Genomic DNA, 22,821 nt, shown 5'->3' on the forward strand with positions numbered 1-22,821 from the left:
TGATTTTCTAGGAAAAAAATTTGCTTCAAAAAGATTGATCTTTTCCTAATTTCTATGCATAAATACCTTTATATTTCCTATTATATCTTTCTTTATTCTTTGTATTTGTTTTCAAATTTATTAGAATAAAATAAATTAAGAATATGAAGAATTTTATTTTGATGCTTAGGTTTACGCGAAATCAGCACTAAATGAAACAAAATGTTAATTCACATAACTATTATCTTGATTGTTTTATAGAGTATATGTGGAAAAACGAATGCTATTTTGATCATCACAAGTTTTTTTTTCATCATCTTCCTCTTGTTACGTTTATTCTCTTTGCTTCCATGATTAACGTTTCTTCATCTTATTATTCCAGCTATTGATTGTTTTTTCTTATTTTCCTCTCTTTGACTCAAAATTCTTTTTGATCTGTTTTTTTCAAATTCATAAAATATTTTCAAAACAAGCAATAATGGCAATGGTCAAAACATTCAATGGTCAACCAGAACAAGCAATAAGGCAGCCGATCGCCTAGCTAAAGCTCATTATAATGGCAATGTTTCTTATGTATCTCATTCTTATGTACCAACTTTTCTTGTACAAATCCTCCATGAGGATTACACATCATCACTCTAATAAAGCTTCATGTTGATGTTAGAAAAAAAAAAATATTTTCAAAACAAGATGAAGACGGAAGAAGGTTTTCATGTTAACAATTTCAAAGTTAAACATGAATTCGATTTGAACAAGTTTCATGAGATTAACGACGACATAGAAATGGTGGAAATTGTTCAACCAATTCATGGAGATCATTCTAAAGTAAATCATCAATTCGACTTGAACAAGCTTCCAAACTCAATTCAATTATTGAGAATATATATAGCCATTTGATTAAACAAAACATACTAGTTTTGCCGGTAAACAAAATTGGAGTAGATTTCTAAAAAATTTGGCTCCAAATTTTAGTTTTTTAAAAAAGTTTACGTGAGTAATTGAACCAACGTAGAAGTGTGTAGAATTTGTTAATAATGCTGACGATGTTGACAAGAATAATTGTTGTAAATGCATGGGGATCTTACACATGGGAAATGGATACATAAATACAAAAATAACCCATACCTGCCTTTCTTCTTTTTTGCGTATGTTTATCAGATTTATAATTTTATTAAATAAAATTTTAATAATTCAAGATTAATTAAAATTGTCATTTTTAAATTTACTTTAATATGTGTGTTTTTCCTAAACAAAAAAATAGAGTATATGAAATTAAAATGGATCATTTGTTAGATAAAAATTAGTTTATAATTTATAGAAATGTTGATTGACGATGAACTTTTATAATTATTAATTTATGATATTGATAAAACAATCAGTTTACATAGAATTTTCAATAAAACTTTAATCATTAATTTCCAGAAAAACGAATTAGACGTGGACAACCTAACTGACATCCCTAAGCACTTGACCTTATTTTTTGTAAGAGTAATTTGCACCATCGATAAAGCATAAGCCATATTTCAAAATATGTACACCTCACTCAATAAATTAATTTAAAAAAAAATGTTTTCTTGTCTCATGTGTTCTTTCTATATTGCAAACATAATGAAAAAAAATCTAAGAATTGTTTTACAGTTTTTATTTCGTGGACAGAAGTTTGAACGACTAACAAAGAGCTTCAACGTGATCAAAGACATGACCCGGTTGAGATGCTTATACTCATTCAGTCATCCTTGTCTTTTTGTGTCGATCTAATGAGAGATCACATCTCTATATATATAAGAACACCTCTAAAACAGATGGTGAGAGTTAAAATGATCACACATACAATACTAAAATGGAAATAAAGAAAGTGCAATAAGTGTCGGCGGATTTATATTGAATGTGAGACTGATCTAATTGATTGAAGCTAATTTCTATCGATTTTTTTTTTTTTTTTAAGAATAATACATGCAAAGTAATCTAAATATCTTCCATGATCAAGTAGAACTAACCTTTCAAAAATTCTCTACTCATTCAAAACAAAAAGCAAAAAAAAAAAAAAAGGTACACATGAAAATAAAGGAAAAAAGACTTGCGTGAAAAATAATGAATCTTCAAGCTTAGCCTAATAATCAGGTTAGGCTTAAAAATGTCGTGGTCATATACTACTAGTTGGCGACTGAAAAGAACAAAAGTTGCCACAAATCTGACGACTTGTTCTTTTTTTTTCTTATCTTCTATTGTATATTTAGTAACAAATGAACATAAGAAGTAAATTAATACGTTTAAGACCAATTCATTTGTTCCCACTCCCAAAAAGGTTGCGATAGCTCATCAACCATATCTGAGATGCTTTGTGTAATAGTAGTAGCATTCACCGGTAAATCAACTTGGTTTCCTCCTGAATGTGAAGTTTCTGGTGAGGTTGATATTGTGGCACGAGATGATGTCTCAACTCCATTGCTAGGAAGATTTCTCTCTATCGCATAAGCTTCTGTGGGACGTCTGTCAAAGGCTCTCGAGCTTCCTGACTTTATGTAGATTCGACAGATACTGAATTCGGGCCTCAACTATATTGAATAGGAACAAACTTCGTTAGAACCTGTTTTGATAATGAAAGCTTAACTATTGTTTTACTAAAATATTATCAGTAACTTAGATATTATAACATTATGCATCTTAGGGAATCCCTAATAGGGATGGTAGAAATTCTATAACTCTAATATATAACCAATAGACAAAAGAATGCATGCATGAATATTTTGGTTTTTATCATTTATGTATGCATGATATTTAATTGGATAGTTTCAAATACTTAAAAACACATGTAATTTTTCGCACACTCTTTTACCACATATATAACTTTTGAAAACAACGATATATGTAAGACAAGATTATATATGTGAGATATAAAATAACCATGATAAAGATTTTTGACATGAATCAAAGGGTGATTCGTTTTTAATAATCTCTGTTTGTAATAATTGTATTAAAGATTATTCTGCTAGTTCACTGCACATGCTTGTCCAAAAAGGTGTTGAGACATCAGTTATTTTTATATTGGAATCCCACAAATAGAATTTGGTATATTTGAGAAAAATTATTTGATGAAAGTCTTCATTTTAAAGAAGTGATTATGCACCTTTGGGATGGTAGATACACTGGCTGTTTCAACTGCTTTATATTCATTCATCTTCCACTTTGTCTTTCTCCCAGTAGGTGCTTTTCCGGTATAGAAAACCATCGTCTTCTTTACTCCGATCACTCGGTTATCCGGCGAGAACACGGGTCCAGGTGAACCAGTTGCTTTCCAGTATCCTGAACCAGTGGTCCTACTTGGTCTGCCTCCTCTAGCTTCACGCTCTTGTCTTGGCACAAAGAAAATCCATTGTTCTGCATCTCCTCGACACCTCTCTCCCGCAAGATCTACAAACAAAAAAACACACAAACCAATAACACACCTCTCAATTTTTTTTGTGTAAATCCTCAGTTTATGTGTATACGTTTTCCTTAATTACATGTAAAGTTAAACTTTGTCGAAAATGAAATTGTTTAATTTTAGAAATGTGATTGTTTGTAAAGTTTTTTTTTGTAACTTATAATTAACCACGAAATCAAGAAACACAAACCTAAATCTCATGCATACAATCTCAAGATAACGTTAGTCACGTTACTCTACTCAAGAAACGCAAGAAGGAAAACTCTACAGTGAAAGACTACACATATATACGACAAATATATCATCGACATTATTTATATAGCTAATGATTGCATACGTACTTGGAAGCTGAGTAGGCTCAACGCTAAACACATCGAGGATCGGTATGAGACTATGAATGGTGGCATTTCCTCCACCAAGCTGGATTCTTAGGTAATACGTAAGGAGCTCTACTTCGGTCGGATAGAACCGAAACCCTACAGAAAGCTCTTCTCCCATTTTTTGGTGTGTTACAAATTTGCTTCTTGAATAAAGTGAAACCACATGGACTCATGATGAGTTTAAATAGGTGCAAGTAGAGATTAGTTTTCTCCGAGTGAAATGAGAAAAGTTTTACGCGTTTGGACTTTAGTTTTTTGTTCATGTATTATTACTTGTCTTTTCATATTTTGTTGGGGAATTGGACACGGGCCCATCTTTGTGATAATTTCGTGCCATTTCTATCATCTATACGTGAGACAGTGAGTGCTTTTCACAAACCACGTACTTTATCATTGAATAAGTCAAGGTTTATTCTTACTAGTCTTCTTCTAATATTCTTTATTATATCCTCCTATTTTTTTGTTACCTCAATGAATGTCTGTTTTTCGTAGAAACGTAGAAAATAATAAATCATATAAATATATTTGATTTTACAGTTTTTTTTTACTAAAAATATATGGATAAATGAAGTAAAGTAAATATCAATATTGCATATATTTGATCTTACATTTTACAATTTGAAACGAGGTAAAATCATCTTCAAGTGATTTTTGCTGAATTTCGATCATTTGGTCTACTACATTTTAGGTTTGGATGAGCTATATATATTATTGAAGTTCAAAGCATAAATCATCCATTCTAGTGGCATTTAGTTTTAGATGTTGTGGATTAATACAATCCGCCGAAGCTACTTAAGCTAAAAAAAACATTAAAGGAAATTAATACTACTACCATTTTAGTTGTACGGAGTCGTTAGGCGGGGTATCACATTGACACATTGGGATGTGGAGGTACTGTTTTTTTACATCAGCTATGACGTTTCTTTGTTTGAAATCAGCTATTAGTCTCAAATTTATGGTTTAAGAAATTTCTTTCGCCTTTTATAGAGAAAGAGATTGTTAATTGTTTTATGCGACACAATTGTTTTATCATGTCGCATATTAAACAAGTCTACGAGAAAAATAATAGGCAAACCAAAATATGTATTGTGTGATACAAACATGCATGATTATCCACATACCTATTCAGAATTAAAAAAATTTGAGAGTTGAAGACATTATTCGAATAATTTAAATATGCCTGAATTGAATAGTAGTTGATTAATCAATGATTTTTAGTGTGAAGTAAAATATAAGAATAATATTGTGTAGAAATAATAAACTGATGCCAATATAATAATCTTTTCAAATCGAATAAATAATTCATAGTTTTTACTTTCGGTTTTAAGATTTTTTAAGTTTTAAGGGTTAGTGTCCGAATTTAGAGTTCTATGATTTAATTTTAGTCTTATAGAGTTCAAGAGAATGTGGTTAACCAAATTTCTGTATGAACAACTATTTTTTAATAGAAAAATTCAATAGTTCTTGGTAAATGGATTAGGCCCTATGAGCTCCAAATCCAAATTGACACCATTAATAAAAAAAAAGCTATTGTAAAAATATCTTGTTATTTAATTTATATTGTCAAAAATATTTCTTATTTAACAGATTTATTGTTGGAGTGGACCATAACAACAACAAAAATCGACATAACTTTGTGCCAAAAGGCTTCCACGAACAAGACAAGTTTTGGAAGGAAGTATGAACCAAGAAGTCAAGAGACAAGGCAAGGTGAGATATAAGTGTTGGTGCGGTCTTCTGAACATTAATCCAAGAGTGAACAAAAGATAATAAATCGGTTGAAAAGTTTCAATTAACAGGTGATACCGTACAAGTAGTGAATTAAAAAAATAACTAAATGGTATCGAAAGAAAGAAAAAAGAAACCCCAATAACTTAAGTGCAAGTGTCAAACATTCCACGAGCAGTGAACGTTAAGACTAATTGGTCCACAAGACCTCATACTTGTGTACTTTATATGTATACAATAAATTTAGTTGTATAAATATTTATTGGTTGAAAATTTTTAAGGTTTCATGCTTGTGTAGTAAATCAATCTTTCAAGCAGTTCCATGATTTTCTTAATATATAGTGTTTCCGATTAGTCATGGGGTTTATAGTAATGTTAGAACATCACAAAATTTTCGGAAAGCACTACTATAATCAAATATTTAAAAAAGGGTTCGTATTTCTGTAGAAAAATGGTCTGCAATATGATCTATTTTTTGTTTGTTTTTTCGGGTTTTCACTAATCCAAAATGCTTTAGAAAATAGTTGGTTCCTCTCAATAAATATTTGATCTTTTAAACATTGGATAGATGAAAGTATATATATGAAAAAATGAAAATAAGTTAGATATATATGAGCTATAACGAGCTTTTTGTTTTGTTTTGACATCAGCTCTGACGTAATGAATCTCAAACTTTTACTCGATGAATTTATATAGTTCCTTCGTATTAGTCCACACAAGACTCTTTCCTAGTGAAATTGATGGTTTTATCATGCCGCTCAATAAATTTTCTCGTAGACTTCTTATATATATATATGCATCCAAAAAAAAGACTTCTTAGATACATAAATAGTCAACCAAGATGTACATTGAAAAGAAAAAAGAAAAAATATGTACAGTTAGCCATAAACATATTTTTTTTGTTAAAGAGCCATAAACATATTGCAGACCATTTCTCGACAGAAATATATATATATATATTAGCCATAAACATTTTGCAGACCATTTCTCGACATATATATATATATATATATATATATATATATTAAAAGGGAAAAAAATTCAAAAACCAAATTTAATATCGCATACGATTATAATATCTTTGTAAATCTTATTATTTGTTAATTATTAAGAATTATAATAGTAAGACTAAAGGATGGTTCCTGCTATATATGCATGAAACAAAAATAATATTTTAGGTATTAAACAAATTAAATATTTTTATTTTATGTTTGAGAATGGTAATGATATTAATTTAATCCGAATTTTAAGTTACATTGAGACTAGGGTTAGTATAATCATAGGGTTTATTATTATATTGACCCAAACAATTATCAATATAATTTATGACATATAAGAAAGTAGTAAAATCATCCTATTTACGATGGAGTGGATAAACCTAAGCAATGTGGCTCTTGCTTAAATAGACTCAGAGTAAAGAAAAAATAGGAAGCTACAAGTTCATATCAAGTGGGTTCATTATGTCCTCAAGTTCACATATTCATAAATCAGTAAAAGTGGTGAGTGTTCAAACATATGCACAAGTAGTGAACGTAAGACTAATTGGTCCAAGTGTATATCGAACTTTAAAGTTTCATGCATGCGCCGTAAATAACTTTATTATTTTATCTTTCATGTAGATCCATGATTTTTTTTCTTGATTGTAGTTTTACTCGGAACATACAAATTATTTAACAAAAGGCGTCAGTAATGTATGATACGCTAATTATTTCTATACATGTAAGAAGTCTCCTAGTCGCACCATATAGGATTTATGTGGATATATGTTACACAAAAAAAAAAAAAATCAAGTTCATCATTAATGCAGTTTAGGTCTTAAACAATGTAAGATTCGTTTAGGTCTTTACAAATGGGAAGTGAGTTTAGAGAAAAGAACAGACAAAAAGTTGCATCAAGTACATGTAAAATAGTCATGCCCGATTTTGATTTCATTATTGCACAAAGTAAGTTGTGAAAAAAAAAAAATAAATAATAATAATAATAATAATAATAAAAAGAGTTGTGTGGAAATGATAATTTACATGTTTTCATGTAAGACAACCGCAGAAATTTTCTCGGAAACTGTCTTTCGCTTTTGATTGCGGAGACCCAAAATGCAAAAAGTCTTGTTTCTTTGGTCTACATTGCGGAAAGAGATGACGAAAAGGTCAAATCAAATTCTCTTCTTCTTGATCTTCTTATTTTTTCGGAATAACAGATCTTCATATTGATTATATTTTTCATATTTTTTTTTCTTTTTTTTTTGGTGAAGAGTCTTAGCTTATTCAATGAGGTTTATATACTATTCAATTAAAAAAAATTATCGTCTAAATTTATATATTAAACAAATATTTTCTCACATAATTATTGTGTATGCAGTTTTATTTTTTTACTATAAGTTTAAATTGAATATATATTTTGTTATAATTCTTATCAACCGAATTTTTTATTACCTAATTAGCTATGAGATCAAATCATCTACTCATCTCTTCCTCACTCTATAAAATTCATATTTCTAAAATTATCATTTTCAAACTACATATTTCTTAATTATACTTTTAAAATGACCCCTTTTACTGTAAAAACACACTCATAATTTTAACTTATATAACTTTTTTATAATTTGATAAGATCACTAGGCTTTCAAAGCACAATTTGTATAACGGCATCATACAAAAAATTCATAAATAAATTCATAAATATAAAAATTCATTTTACAAATTCACTATTTTAAATATTCAAATTGGATCTCAAAAAAAACAGAAAAAATAAAATTAGAATTAATCAATAGATTTTTTTGATAATAAAATATGAATAGTTTTTAAAAGAGTTTTGTAATTGTATGAGTAAAGAAAAAATATATTTGTTTTGTTTTATTATTCTCTCTCAAAGTGAAAGTCTGGTTTATGAGACTTTAGAAGAAAAAAACAAAAAGAATAGTAAATGGAAAGAGAAAGACTTTAAAGGCTTTAAAAACTAAATACTTTGCTTAACACCTCGACTAGTTTAAGATAACCTAATTGTATTTAGCCGATCTGCGTTTGCTTATTCATTCTGTATTCTACCGATTTCCGGTTAAGTTCAATAAGAAGTATCTTGTTTCGGTTCTACTTACAGTTCAGTTTTAAGTTCGAGTTCGGCTAAACGATCATTAGACTGAACAACTATTTTTAATATATATGTGATACTAATTCTAAAAATATATTATTACAAGTTACAATAACAATATCAAATTCTACTTCCAGTCTTCCACTATAATTTAATACAACTCTCCCTGGTTCCTTCACATCAAATATGCTTCGCTGTCATCATTGCATTGATTTTCCATGGGTAGTCTTGGATCTTCCGAAAACAAAAAGATGAATGTCCATTTATAAATTCCATATATAAATTTAAAAACCCTAAAAAAAGGTTTTGTGGGTTTATACAGGAAGTAAGCAAAACACATATGACTCAAGAAAAAGCTTTGATCTCCAAATTATAAAGAAAATATACTTATATGCGATTAAGATAATATACGTATAAAAAATAGATATATATGGATTCATTTTCTTGCGACAAACATGAAAAAAAAAAAAGTATAGATCTTTCGTCGAATCTCTTAAACTATAGATAATATGAAAGGTACTAGATACCTTAAGCTGTGTAAAAGCTTACTGATTTCGGAAGATAAAAGAGGCCATGGAAAATTAATGAGATGATGATAATGAAGTATATGCAGTGTGAAAGAACTATCTTTTCTACAAAACAAAGAACAAATTTGATTAAAAGGAGAGAAATGAAGTTATATATACCACTGCAAGATTTAGTATATAGTAGTGAGATTACGGATTCAACTAGTGAAAATAGAAGTGTTTATAATGGTATGGGAGGATTTGAATTGGTTAACAAAGAGCAATGAGACTGATACCAAACACCTAATTATTAAATGTCTACATTGAGATATAACGGGTGAGTATGAGCTGTTTTTGTTACTATTACATGTTATGTGTGCCGGTAAGGTAACATATAGCCAACCTTATTTCCTTAAGAGAACAAACAGTTACATATGTAGCTTGATCGGTTAGTTTTTTAGACTCCCTAGATGTAGATTGCTCTTGGTAGAGAAACGTTAACATTTTTTGTTGACAAAGATGATTTTCTTCTTTCTCCAATCCAATCACATATTTACTTCAGGAACTTTCTTTTTTCTCCAAGTCCAAAGCATGTGGAAATCTTAATGTGTGTATCAAGCCGTTTTACATTTTGAAAGTAAATATGTCTATCTGCTTTTCTTCTCTTGTATAATCATATCCGTATACATTCTTATTACAAATATAGTAAAAGAAAATAATCTATCCACACGATTTAACCAAAAAAAGAAGAAAATGGTGCAACCCCAAGAGAAAATCAGTAAAGGATGGAAGAAAGATACCAATACGAAAAAAAATTAAAAAACTTATGAAGTTTTGCTGGTAGAATTAGATGAAGAAGAAGTGGGAATGGTATCATCTTCTTCGCATTGTTTCAACAATTCACTGAAGGAAGGATCATAAGCCACCACTCTTCTCAAATACTTTGCTGCTTCCTCTCTCCTTCCTTCGTTGAATATCGCACTGCACACATAATGATAAGAACAACAATTCTCAGATTCACATATTCTCTTAGTATTTCTGAAATTACATGTCACAAGACCAAACTCATGAGAATAATTTACTTGTTTTTGTTTTTTACCTTGAGTAGAGTACCAATGCATCCAAGTAATGAGCTTTGCTCTTAGGATCGTCGGGCTCTTTCATGTTTGCTACTCTTTCAAGGTGTGTGATTCCTTCTGATGTCTTCCCCTGAAGCCATGAGCGAACATTTCTTTGAGTATTTTCACATCAATGAGAATAAAACGATAAGACGAAAACAAGCTATTTGAGAATAATGCACCTGACGTATATTGGAGACACCTGCCCATTGGGATGCAACAATTAAAAGATCGACTTCTTCAACTTCGGTTGGACTGGTATCAAGAAGCTGAGAGGATCATAATTACCTTCGATTAATACGATTATAGGTTTCTTATCAGATGTCCTAAAGAATGAGATCAAAGAACATCAAAAGCTCACCTTTGAAGCAGCCTGCTCTAAGCATTTTGCAGCTTCCGCGAACTGGTCTTTCTGATATAAAGCCTGTCCAAGAATAATCATAGCTTGAAGGTATTCAGGATCCTTTTCTAATGCCAATCTGAAAAAACACAACTTAAGTCACTGGAACAGCCACATCGACAAAGACAGGTCAAAGGAAATGGTTTTCGCAATGAGAAGCAATCATAGCTACATAGTTACCTTAATAGCGGAATTGATTTATCCTTGTGCCCTCCGGATAAGTATTTAGCAGAAAGCTGACAAGAAAAGCTGCTAACGTTAGTAACAAAGATGTGGAAGATTAAATTACTGTTAGAACATAATGATCCATGACATTGACTTACAGCAACCAACTCCTTAGGGGTTAAGTTATGCACTGAGATCAACCGTCCTTTCGAGGATGGATCAGTGAGTTTCCCTTCATTTATATTTGTTAATATAGGATTGCCAGCTTCTTTCTGTACAGAGTCATTTGCTTGTAGGCCCAACTTTGCACTTACAACGGGATGGTTAAGGATTGATTGCTACAAAGCCATTGCGCTTTATAAGATAATCGAAAGGCTACTTACATATTTAATGTTAAAGGGAAGGTAGAGTTGTTGTGAACAGAGATTCAGACCATAAGAATCTAAGAAATAAAATCAGATTATTTTGCTCATATGAGCTGGATTGAACGAGGAGTTCCTCTTAGATAAACTTCTGTCTACCCATAACCAGCACAAAGACCAAATCCCCTAAACATACTAAACTTCTTGAACTAATTACTACACTATTTCAGTAACTTAGAACCAACGTCTAAGAAATGATGTTGAACCTTAAGTCAAAAGCCCGCATCATTCCCCCTGACTCAAAAAGCCACTCTTTAATTGGGTGTTTAGTTTACATGAATACAAGATTAAGTACATCCTCAGAAATTTATTAATATCCCCATTTTCACAAATTAATCATCTTAACAGGTTTGACTAAGATATCAAGTTTTGCCTGAATTCGAGACAGAAAAGTACTGAGCTCCTCTCTTATCTGGTCCAAACAAAGCTTGTCCCAATTGACACCATATCACACAAAGAAGTTAATAAACCATAGATTTCAATCATTAGAACAAACCTGAGCAATGCTGAATGACAAATTGGTAGCCCAGTAGAGTAGACTTCCCTGAGAAGTAATTGTGAAACAAAATGAGAAGAAATTAAACTTTTGAACAGGTAGCAGTTAAAAAATACAGTATTTTCCTAATAGAAAGAATGGAGAGAAAATAGCTGTTCCAGGGGGTAATAGTAAACTGAGAGCAGCAGCTCTTAAACAGAACTCACTCAGATACTAGATTAATAATAAACTCCATGTGACTCTGAAGATGGTGTAGTTTGAATGGCATAGTTTCAAGATTAGTCACCATTAAGGGTTTTAACAAAAGAGTAAGAGTCAAGTAATTTGAACTTTTGCATTTTAAGAGACTTAGTTGAAGGACCTTAAGCTAAAACAGAATCAAAATATAGTCATGGCCACAAAGATAAAGCATACCCAGAGTTCGCAGTATCATACACTAACATGTTCAATTAGAAGATGTCTTTATTAGAACCTCTTTGTACCAACAAACCGGAAACAAGAATATGTGAACTTCAAAAGGCGGTATATTATCAGAGATTAATCTACCTGAGGCATTTGGAATGAAAGGAAATACAGAGCACATGTCAAAAGATTCAGAAATGTCTTGTAAGCCTGCAGAAGAAAAATGAACACCCATCAATTGTTAAGTAGCATAATGAACACTTAAGATGTTCTTCTTTTTCGTCAGAATTTGGTATTTTTACTTAATGCCAGGCAACCAAGTCCCAGTTACTTTTTCGGCCAAAGTTCTTTGAAGTATATATGATCAAATATAGACATCCTATAATCAAACTGCACAACAAAGTAGAAAAAAAAACTCACTTTTGCCAATTCCGTGAATTTATCAACTTTGTGAACTGAGGATGCTGTAAAAGTTATCTGCAGGAAAATGTATATATAATTCAAACAAGCAGGACTGCAGAAAATAACAGGAAGTATAGTTCAAAAGAAATGATTATAGTTGATGAGATGTAGCATAATTGTTACTTAACGTTTCATGATCCAACAAAGAACCAAACAGTACATACCTGTGTGTTTGTGTAATGCAAACCAGCTATTAAAAAGGGGAAAAGTGGACCATAAAGACCATTGGGAATTTCGGTCAAATTCTGAAACCATAAAGCTCCACCCTGAAAGCAATGGAGCAAAGGATTCTATCAAAGTGTAGCAGAAGACATTTTCCAAAAACATTGACTAAATGACAGTAGAAGGGCAGATATACAAGAAAACAATAGTCCTACAATATACAATTCAAAATATGCTTAAAAGTGATCCCAATATACTGGCTGGCGACTTACCGAATCAAATCCAGGATGATGATCAAGTGACATTCTTCTGATGCTAGTTATCCACAAGAAAAAACATGAAATCTGCAGGAAGGAGAACGGGGGAGTAAGCCTACAACTTCTTGCCACTCAAAGAATTATACTTCATGATATCTGTAATTCTGTATACCATATATTTACACTCATTGTTGATGTTACTGTAACAACCCGCCCCGTGGGACCCGCTCACGTGGCCACTCTCTGCCACGTGGCGTCCAGTTGGCGCTGCAGCGCATCAACCCTAACCTCTCTCCTGTGGGCCCTTCTGGCCCACCAGGTAGGTTATTGGTGCGCTTGGCGTTCGACCAACTGGACGCCACGGGTAGGTTAGGGTTGATGCGCTGCAGCGCCAACTGGACGCCACGGGGCGGGTTGTTACAGTTACAAGAGTGGTAATAGCTAAAATACGCACTAATAACACAAAACTAGCCATCTAAGCTCTATAAATATGGTCTCATGATTCACTCATGCTCTCAACAGGGCTGCGAAAAAATAACAGTTTCTAAATTTCTACAGAAATATGAACGGCATTGAACAACATCATATCACGGTCTAGTTCCACAAGAAGATACGAAGCATCACCTGGATGGAGAAATAAGCAGGAACCCACAAAAACGAAGGGCACCCGATATCTTTTCTTTCCTTCCGAAAAAGCTTCAATTGATCAAGAACACTCCTTCCTGAACCTTGTGGAGGCCAGAAATGCGGTACTACAAAAAAACCACTATCAAATTATCAGCATCAAGTGAACAAAAGATTTCACTTTATAATGCTTTAACAACCACCAGTGTTGAAGAAACAAAGGGATAAAAAAAATGCTCACGCTTAGGTAAGAACTGTGAGATCCTTTTAGTTTGCTTCCGTTGCAAAATCAGTATAGGAAGCAAAGCCGTTCTAAATGCCACAGTAGACGTAGCAATAACCACCCACCTGACCAATTCATCTGATTCAAATTAACAAAACTAATAAACTTCGCAAAACTTTTCAAAAGACACAAACTACGAAACTGAAACAAGAATCTTAATTTGTTAATTAAGATGTGAAAGATCGAAACTTTCGATTGAGAGCTAATCATACGATAAAACCCCAAATCAGAAATCAGAGAACTTTGTATTTACCAAGGCAATCCAGTGATGTCATGGTATGAATCAAGCAACGAGATCACAGGTTGAGTCAAGTAATCATAGTTTGACAAATCCTGGCTCAAGTCACCGAACTCTAATCCATAACCATTGCTTCCCAAGCTACCGATTGAATCGCCGAACTCTAAGCCATGACCATTGCTTCCCAAGCTAGCGATTGAATCGTCGAACTCTAAGCCATGATCATTGCTTCCAACGCCAGCGATTGAATCGTCTCTGAATCGAGTTAGCTCAGAATCTAGGTCAGATGGAGTGGAAAAGAAGCGGGATTGGAAAAGAGCGAGCGCGATTGAAGGTTGGGTTGTGGCGGAGACATGGTGAGGAGAGAGAGAGGAGCAAGTGTGGTGAGATCGGCGGAGGTGAGAGAGTAAAACCCTACGAAATGCCATTTCCGGTGAAGAAAACTGTACGGTGTAGCTCTTTGATATGTGGAAAGTAACTCCGTTCACGGTAAAATTTTAATTGACTATTGACCATTTAAGTGTAAATTGTGTTTATCTAGTTAAAATATATGTAATTTAATCATTGGATTTGATTTGTAAATTGAAATCATGTGTTTCAGTAATTAACGATATTAAAATATAATATACATATTCTACCAAAGTGTCAAAAACAAAAATTATGTAGGCAAAGACTCAGAAAATAAATTACTAATTTGAAAAAATTAAAAAATATTTTTTTATCATTACATATACATATTTCACTAGGACAAATTCTACAGGTCAATTGGCTAAATTAAAAAGAAAAGAGTTTACAAAAATTTACATTAGTAAACGTAATTATCTAGTTTACAAAGGAACATAGTAAATTTGTCTTACATTACAGCAAATAATGCTATTTGTATCCTAATTTTATTTTTCTATATCAGTTATAATTGATGTAAATGAAAATTACATTATTTGTATAAATGATTCTAAAAATAGTTATGCAAATATATTGAATCGAATTGATATAAATATTTTATATGTAACTATGTAATTAAAGAGGGAAAAATAGTGATCGCCTATTACAAAAAAAAAAAAGAATATCTAGTGATCGCGGCAAGGTGGTGATGATGTTTGCGGTGGTTGCGGTTGACATGGTGATTGTGAAGGTGAGGACATGGTGGTGGTGACTTCGTGGTTGTGGTGGTGGTGGTGCTGCTGCTGGATGGTAGTGATGAACCTACTAATGAAAAAAGAAAAGAGGGTATAATATTATCTTTCTTTTTCTGTTGCAGATTTCTTAATCCTAATAATAATAATTTATAAGCCCAAATAAAAATTGTTTTCTAAAAAATTTCAAAAAATACTTGGGGTTTTTCCATAATTAACAAAAATGGTTAGCATTTGGAAGAAATGTTGAATTAAAATCTTTTTGCTGCATCGTTTATATCGCCGTTGTATAATTAATAGTATTATATCTCGAATTTAAGGTTAACTATAGAATTCAAAAGACTTTTTCAATTACTGAAAAATAGTAAACTAAATAAAAATGGTACAACAATAATTATTTTTTAAGTAAGAAACAAATCCATCTGAGACTTATTCTCTTGACCAATAACATCAAGAAAAACAGGATCAACGGTGACAAAACTATCCACGTGAACCCTAAAACTATGATCCCACCACAAAACCTTAGCCGCTCCTTCAATAGTAAGCTTAGCCTCAAGTTTCATCTCTCTATTCGCCACGTCAGAAAAGAACTGCCGCGCGTGTTGCGCAAGCTCCATACCGTCCAGACGCGCCGGTAGCCGGAGAAGCTGACAAGATCTCGCCGGTTGCGAGCCAGCTTTGACCTCAGCTGAGCCAAGAACCGTGCCATCGTAGAGGATTGTCATCTTGGTGGAGGAGTAATGGATGGCTGCGATGTTAGGGTTAGTGACGTGTACGGTAAGCATTAGCTCTGCGTCGAGGACAGGGAGGTTTAGTTTCAGTGAGGTAAGGTCTATGGAGATAAGGTGGAATGTTGGATCTTTTGGCTTGGCGCTTAGGAGTGAAGCTGCTGCTGTTGCTGATGCTGCTCCGATTAAGGCTGAGCTCCAGCTCCATTTTACCTTTTGGTCCCTTGACCCCATCTCGAAATTACAGTCTATGCCCTTGCGATTTGAAGAGGAGAAGTTCGATTTTCAATTGTGCCGACCAGAACGAGGAAGCTATCGAGATAGAGAAGAGTTACAGACAAAACAAAACTACTCACAAAAGTGTCAAAAATACCAAAATGACCTACGATTCTGTACTTGTTGTCGTAAACGTGACAGAGGTGTTTCAGTCATTTGTTCAACTAGTGGGTGTTATTTTTAGTGGTGTTTGTAGGGCCCACTAAAAAATCACGGACCAAGGGTTATGTATGAATTGCAGTTGTAGGCTAATAGGTATTGGTTTTGGACATTTTGTTTAGATTAACAAGTTTACATATAATTTGCACCCCAAAAAAAGTATAATTCTGATATCAGATGACATATTGGAAAGAAACAACCCGAGTGCATCGAAATACACTATCCCAAAAACTCTCATTTAAACATATCACTGTCAAATTCAGCTAGTAGTCTAAATAATTTTGGATGATATTTAATATTTTAGTTAGCGTAGGTAATTTATAGAGAAATTCCTTAAAATAACACTAAAACAAGTTTTATTAACAATAATAACACATGTCTCTTTAACTTTCAAAATAGCACTATTTGATTTACTATGAAGTTTTTGTTCTAAAAATATTATCACTAATTTATTTTTTTAATAATACCACAATTTTTATATAAAATCTATTCAACCAAAATAAATTTAAAATATTATATTTGGGTTCTCTATTTCCAATTTAATTATAAATTTCAACCATTTAAAAGAAATTTTGATTCATTTTAATATTAGTTTGGTATTATATTTGGGTTCTCTATTTCCAATTTAGGCTATATATTTTCACCATTTAAAAGAGATTTTTTTTATTTTAATATTAGTTTGTAGTATTATATTTGGGTTCTCTATTTCTAATTTAGGGTATATATATCCATTATTTTAAAAAAGAATTTGATTCAATTTAATATTAGATTAGTGTTTGCTCTCATTTTTATTTTCTATCTTATATTTTAATTAAGTTTAATTAAAGTTTATAGTGCTATTTTTGAAATTTTAGAAATGTTGTGTTAATTTTGGAAGAAAAACTTTTTTTGGTGCTATTTTTGTCAATTGCCCTAATTTATATGTGTATAATTCTAATTACTTCTATGATCGCCTTTGTTATGTGCTCATGAAATTGCAAGTCAGGTGGTCTTAAATTCTAATCCTTGATGAAGTATGAATAAGATGGCCCAAAAAATTTTAACCATGCATTATTGAAAGCAGTTGAAAATTAGGCACTCATAGGTGATGATTGTAATTTAAAAGCATAGATGAAACAAAAACCAAATGAAAAAAAAAAGCGACTCCACATAGAACTAAAAGGAATAACGAAACCAAGTTATGAATGAATCAAGTCCCAGGGAGAAACCATCGAGCATCCTTGAGAATCAAGTTGTCTAGTCGAGGGAAGCAAGTGTTGTTTGACGGTCTTGGTTGCAACATTGAACACACAAATGTCCAGATCCAAAGGGACCCGGAGACGGGAACGGTCATGATGGGTGAAATAGATAGAGTTTGGTTGGAAACCAATGGTATGGTTAGCAGACACGGTAGTACCCAAGTCGACAAGCAGGGCCTCATCACTAAGAGAATCTAACTCACCAAGATAGGGCCCAAAATAATTATGATTATGAACCTTCTTGAAGAGGCAGAAGCTCCTATGGTTATTTGCAGAACTTTGTTTTTAGTTTAACAGATAGTGATTAACAAATAACTAAAAGAACGATCATTTTATTGGAAGTATTAATAATATAAATTACCGTTACATGAAAAACAATATCTAAGGATTGAAAAAATGTGATTAAAAAATGCCTAACCTGAAACTCAAACCAGAAAACATTCAGTTTATATATAAGTTTGTACATTTGAAGATTTTTAGAATTATGTTTTCCTTTTATATCACCCAAGTACATGCATATAATCCTAAATGGTATTCCAACATGTTTAACTTTAACCTATAAATATTTACAATAAAGATCTATTTGATATCATTCTTTTGGCACCTTAAAAATGAGACAAAAATAATCTCATAATTAATGATGTACAAGAAAAAAAGAATGATACAAAGTGATAAAGTCTTAAAAAAAGAATAATAATGAACTAAACACTGGTAATTTGTAAGAAATCTTAGTCTTTTGAAGAAAAATAGATAACAAAGGGCCAAAAAAATCCATGCTGTTATAAACAGAGAAAGAGATAGAAGAAATGAGTGTATTATTCCATTGAGATAAAGGGTTCTTTATATAGGAGTACAAGGAAAGGGTAAAACCCTAGAAACATCTAGATGATGGGCTTAGATGATGGGCCTTATAATGGGCATCCATCTTTATTCATAACACTCCCCCTGATGACCATTATAGTATCATAACTCGTAAAGTATTTGAAATGCTGCCTCATTAAAAACCTTACCAGGAAAACCCAATGGGAAAAACCATGGTTAAGGGAAAAAGAGTGCAACATACAATTACTCCCCCTTATGAGTATATTCGTCGAGATCTTTGAGACGGCGTAATCCGATACGATAGACTAACTTCTTGAAAGTAGCAGTAGGTAGCGCCTTGGTGAATAAGTCAGCCAGATTATCATTCGAACGGATCTGTAGAACTCGTACATCGCCGCTCTTTTGTAGATCGTGTGTGTAGAAGAATTTTGGTAGGATGTGCTTTGTTCTATCGCCTTTGATGTATCCGTCTTTGAGTTGTGCGATGCATGCTGCATTGTCTTCGTACATAATTGTTGGAGTCTTTTTCCCTGGATATATACCACAGTCTTCTTGTATATGGTGAACTATGGATCTTAGCCATACACACTTGCGGCTAGCTTCATGAATTGGTAAAATCTCTGCATGATTAGAAGATGTGGCAGAGAATAAACAGTATTTGAGAATAAGTCTGCCAAATCTTCTCTTAAACAAATTTCTGGATAAAGTACAACGCCATTCTTCTGCTCATGAATCTTTTAGATGATTCATCTTGACCATCTTATTTATTTCTCTAAATATCATTAGTGTATAATATTCATTTGGATGATTGATAGAATTTCTTAATATTCATCAAGTGTATTATTTGCGTGTTCTTTAATGTCTCGTTAAAAACCTTGTCATAGAAAAATCATGTGGGATAAAAACTATGATAAGGAAAAAGGGTACATCCACGTATATCATTCAATCTCCCCCTCGGAAACATCTTCTTCAGGAGATGATTTTCAATCAAATACAATATCTCGTTGGAATTAATAACCATAATCTTAATGATCAAAATTATATGGTTTTCATATAGACTTATAAATATCATTATCTAGTGATATTTTATCATACATTATTGTCATCGTATTACTTATGATAACTCTATAGGAGTTTTAATGATTTTCAAAACAAATATTAGTTTGATCAATATATTTTGACAAACTCAACATAAATATACATTTATATGATTATATGCCATGTTACATATTTCTTTTTATTCGATCGAGTAGAGTTTTAGAGAACATAATTCTCATATAATTAATCCTTCAGAGATTATATCTTTCAAGAATTTCATATAAATGTCATATCCAGTGTTCCATCTCTTATTGCCAGACTTTAGACTTAAAAAAAAAATATTACATCCACCACAAGAGAATATATCTCTTCATAATACATTTCTTATCTTTGTGAAAATCTCATTAATTTCACTATTCTTTCACATAAAGACTCATTTATTTTCCACTGGTTTTACACATCATGTGCATAGACTACTAGTCCAAATATTTCTACTAGAGATTATAATTATATGTCTATTTCTTCTTTTCCATTTTTGGCTAATCATTACTTTGTGTACACTTTTCAATAGACTTTCTTTCATGATCCTCCTTTTTGTCTATAATATCAACTGCTCATAGCATGCAAATATATTACGACGTCGATTTGCTTTTGATTCCATTATATTTTGACATGACATAGCTAGCTAGATCTCTTCATTGTCAAGTACTTGAATGTTTTATTTGTCATGTTTATGTCTCTTTTAGAGATCATTCACTCTCTTCAAGAGATCATCAAAATATTTATTTCCTCAATTTGGTCATTTTTAATTTTGTGCTCCTTCACTTTTACGAGGATATTTATATTTGGAACCAAGGTCTATTACGCTTCATGCGATCTTAAGACTCAATAGCAGTTTGAAATTGGTCCTTACAGGACATTCATTATATTCTGGAGCATTTAATTTACAACTGGTATAAGTGACTTCATCACTTTATTTGGGTCAGCAAATGCGTCTGGCAATTACAATGCTAAATAGTAAATTCTGTAATTGAAGTGACTTCATCACTTTATTTGTGTATTAAAGTTAATAATTTTATATATGTACAATTAAAGAAACTGATGCTGATAAAATATTAAAACAAGATTTAAACTGTATTATTACTTTTGGTTGATGATATTATAAATTTGTATTAATATCGATCCAAACCCGTCCCACCATATAACTCTCGTGAGATATTACTTTTTATAAGTTTTAATATTTCAATAATCTATTTCAAAAATTAATATTTTTTTACCTTTTACGTAATGACATATTTTGTAATTCTTACTAAACAAAATAACTCTACAAAATGTAGTTCAATTTTTTTAATGTAGATAATGTTATAAATAAATATTTAGTTTAGTCATAATTTGTGATTGATATGTACTTGAGTTTTTGGACTACCTGTATTTCACGTCATTTAATAGCCTAAATTGGGTAGTTTTGTAACATTATTTGAAACAATAATATTATCTTAATACATGTACATTTTACTAACTGAAAATATGAGATTGATTCTTTATATTACACTGAAAATGAATGATTCAAAGTAAAGATCAGAGTGTAATATAGTTTAGCTTAGAAAATAATTAAAACGATTTTATTTATATATTTAGTTTCCTAAATTTTAGTTTAGATTCAGAAAATAATTGTTTAACTTCCTTAGAAGATGATAAACATATATGGAAGATTTGAATCTCTATTCATATATATTTAAAAAATCAATAAAGTCAATATAATTAAAGGATAGATTAGAAGAAATTTTCTTGAATGCTAAATAATTAATTTGTTATTTATAAACGAAATATTAGATGCTGTAAAAAACGAAATATTAAATAAATATGGAAAGAAAATCATACCTTAAAAGATTTGTATAATTGAAACTGATTTTTTTTACAGCAAATTAAAACCAAAAATTAATAAATACTTATGAGAGGTTTTAGGAATGATAATTTTTGAAGTAATGCTAGATTTTTTTTGAAGTAATGGTGGAGTTAATATAGAGAGATTTTAGGCAATATTTTTGTTAGGTAAATATTTGATTTAAAATGTCGATTGAAAAAAATATATTCAGTGGCATTGACTCGTAAATAAGTTTCAAGTCCAAGATTTATTTGTTAAAATGGCTGCAAAAATGTATATGTAGATTTTACCCTTATTTGAAAAAGTTGAAGGTTAACAAAATAAAATAATAATTTTTCCCGCAAAAAAATTTCGACAATAATTTTCTGCCAAAACTCTTAAAAACTCTTGTAAATCCGACTTTTAAAAATCTTGTATATCTTTTTAAAACCTTTTATAAGGGTTCACAAGAGTTTTAAAATAGTTCAAAAATATTTACAAATGTTGTAAAATATTTATAATAATTTTTTTGAAAAGTTAAAAAATGATTTACATATGTTTTTGAAGACTTTATAAGAGTTATAAGGATTTTAAAAACTCTTGTATATGATTTTAAAACCTTTTACAGTGGTTTTAAAAAGACTTACAACGATTTAATGGATGACGATAACAGGACGATGAAATTTTTAAATCGACATTACCAAGTTTTAAAAATTTATATTTACATATTTTAATAAGCATTAACACAAAATTGATTAAACAAAAGATATTTAAGCGGAATCTTGCCATATAAAGTATGGTTTTCAAAGTTAGTAACTCATAAGATCGTGACACATGTCAATTTTATCGATCAGATGTTTACATGTGTTATTTAAGATTTAACTTTTTTATTCTCTTATAAGAATAGAAAACCTAAAAAAAGAAACAAATTTACATTTACTAAATTCTATGTCTATAAATTAATAAAAATATTTATTTTTACGAACAAAAACAAAAATTAACAAATTTGTTTTTATATGTGTTATTGGTCAATTAATTTTTTTTAGCATGTATCAAATATAAAACAAAATCATTTAGTATGGATATTAACTAATTAAAAAGAACATTGAAGTTTCAAATAACAAAATAATTTAATTAACATTATATTAATTGATTTCAATTGTATTTATCAATGTAATATAATATTTTTATTTGAATACTTAGAGAGAATATTAGTATATTCATACTTGTCTTAGTCTAAGAATTTCAACGCATGTTGTCATTAGTGAAAACACCAAAAATTAGGAAAATATGGTTTAGAGGGATTGACTTTTAATTATTTAATAAATTTGATGTCATTTAAATTAGTTTGACATTAGGTAAAACTAACTTATGAGATTATGGCATATAGCAAAATTATATCTTAACAATGTTTCCTTTCCAAAATATTT

The 22,821-nt window shown here is 31.0% G+C and overlaps 3 protein-coding genes, 3 long non-coding RNA genes and 1 pseudogene across 9 annotated transcripts; 1 reads left to right on the plus strand and 6 right to left on the minus strand.

Annotated features, from left to right (window-relative positions):
• Window positions 1–412: 412 nt before the first annotated feature.
• Window positions 413–762, minus strand: AT3G06775. Its single transcript, NR_141280.1, has one exon. It is a non-coding gene; the product is annotated as an other RNA (long non-coding RNA).
• Window positions 763–1,988: 1,226 nt separating this feature from the next.
• Window positions 1,989–3,933, minus strand: NAC061 (NAC domain containing protein 61). 2 transcript variants are annotated; one of them, NM_001125299.2, is made up of 3 exons: window positions 3,745–3,933; window positions 3,107–3,390; window positions 1,989–2,534 (listed from the first exon to the last, which is right to left on the minus strand). In NM_001125299.2, exons 1-3 carry the CDS (start codon window positions 3,899–3,901, stop codon window positions 2,250–2,252), a joined length of 726 nt encoding a protein of 241 aa, NP_001118771.1. In that variant the 5' UTR covers window positions 3,902–3,933; the 3' UTR covers window positions 1,989–2,249. The 2 variants fall into 2 exon arrangements, with proteins under 2 accessions (NP_001118771.1, NP_190021.2); NM_114303.2 differs by lacking the exon at window positions 1,989–2,534 and having other exon boundaries at window positions 2,876–3,390; window positions 3,745–3,924.
• A 4,645-nt stretch (window positions 3,934–8,578) lies between these two features.
• AT3G06785 lies at window positions 8,579–9,000 on the plus strand. Its single transcript, NR_141281.1, has one exon. It is a non-coding gene; the product is annotated as an other RNA (long non-coding RNA).
• Window positions 9,001–9,683: 683 nt separating this feature from the next.
• AT3G44370 (Membrane insertion protein, OxaA/YidC with tetratricopeptide repeat domain-containing protein) lies at window positions 9,684–14,687 on the minus strand. 2 transcript variants are annotated; one of them, NM_114305.4, is made up of 14 exons: window positions 14,149–14,687; window positions 13,854–13,960; window positions 13,613–13,740; window positions 13,004–13,075; window positions 12,734–12,835; window positions 12,528–12,584; window positions 12,252–12,317; window positions 11,706–11,753; window positions 10,946–11,125; window positions 10,803–10,858; window positions 10,584–10,701; window positions 10,405–10,491; window positions 10,204–10,313; window positions 9,684–10,085 (listed from the first exon to the last, which is right to left on the minus strand). In NM_114305.4, exons 1-14 carry the CDS (start codon window positions 14,559–14,561, stop codon window positions 9,929–9,931), a joined length of 1,701 nt encoding a protein of 566 aa, NP_190023.2. In that variant the 5' UTR covers window positions 14,562–14,687; the 3' UTR covers window positions 9,684–9,928. The 2 variants fall into 2 exon arrangements, with proteins under 2 accessions (NP_190023.2, NP_001325751.1); NM_001339132.1 differs by having other exon boundaries at window positions 13,854–13,973.
• An 841-nt stretch (window positions 14,688–15,528) lies between these two features.
• On the minus strand, window positions 15,529–16,630 carry AT3G44380 (Late embryogenesis abundant (LEA) hydroxyproline-rich glycoprotein family). The gene has a single exon (NM_114306.3). The coding sequence runs from the start codon at window positions 16,226–16,228 to the stop codon at window positions 15,668–15,670; it is 561 nt and encodes a 186-aa protein (NP_190024.1). The 5' UTR covers window positions 16,229–16,630; the 3' UTR covers window positions 15,529–15,667.
• A 1,046-nt stretch (window positions 16,631–17,676) lies between these two features.
• On the minus strand, window positions 17,677–17,924 carry AT3G06795. The gene has a single exon (NR_141282.1). It is a non-coding gene; the product is annotated as an other RNA (long non-coding RNA).
• Window positions 17,925–18,732: 808 nt separating this feature from the next.
• AT3G44390 lies at window positions 18,733–19,014 on the minus strand (annotated as a pseudogene; the record flags this gene model as incomplete). Its single annotated transcript has 1 exon — window positions 18,733–19,014.
• Window positions 19,015–22,821: the final 3,807 nt, after the last annotated feature.

The sequence above is a fragment of the Arabidopsis thaliana genome, chromosome 3, assembly GCF_000001735.4.
Source record: "Arabidopsis thaliana chromosome 3, partial sequence".
Taxonomy (NCBI): Eukaryota; Viridiplantae; Streptophyta; class Magnoliopsida; order Brassicales; family Brassicaceae; genus Arabidopsis; species Arabidopsis thaliana.

Excerpts from the sequence above, each read along its gene's own strand:
- AT3G44370 (NM_114305.4), bottom strand. The coding sequence starts at position 14,561 with ATGGCATTTCGTAGGGTTTTACTCTCTCACCTCCGCCGATCTCACCAC. Across the intron at positions 10,859-10,945 it reads CCCCTAAGGAGTTGGTTGCT|CTTTCTGCTAAATACTTATC; the intron begins GTAAGTCAATGT and ends TTTTCTTGTCAG. Across the intron at positions 10,702-10,802 it reads AAATCAATTCCGCTATTAAG|ATTGGCATTAGAAAAGGATC; the intron begins GTAACTATGTAG and ends GTGTTTTTTCAG.
- NAC061 (NM_001125299.2), bottom strand. The coding sequence starts at position 3,901 with ATGGGAGAAGAGCTTTCTGTAGGGTTTCGGTTCTATCCGACCGAAGTA. Across the intron at positions 3,391-3,744 it reads TGAGCCTACTCAGCTTCCAA|ATCTTGCGGGAGAGAGGTGT; the intron begins GTACGTATGCAA and ends TTTTGTTTGTAG. Across the intron at positions 2,535-3,106 it reads GTGTATCTACCATCCCAAAG|TTGAGGCCCGAATTCAGTAT; the intron begins GTGCATAATCAC and ends TATTCAATATAG.
- AT3G44380 (NM_114306.3), bottom strand. The coding sequence starts at position 16,228 with ATGGGGTCAAGGGACCAAAAGGTAAAATGGAGCTGGAGCTCAGCCTTA.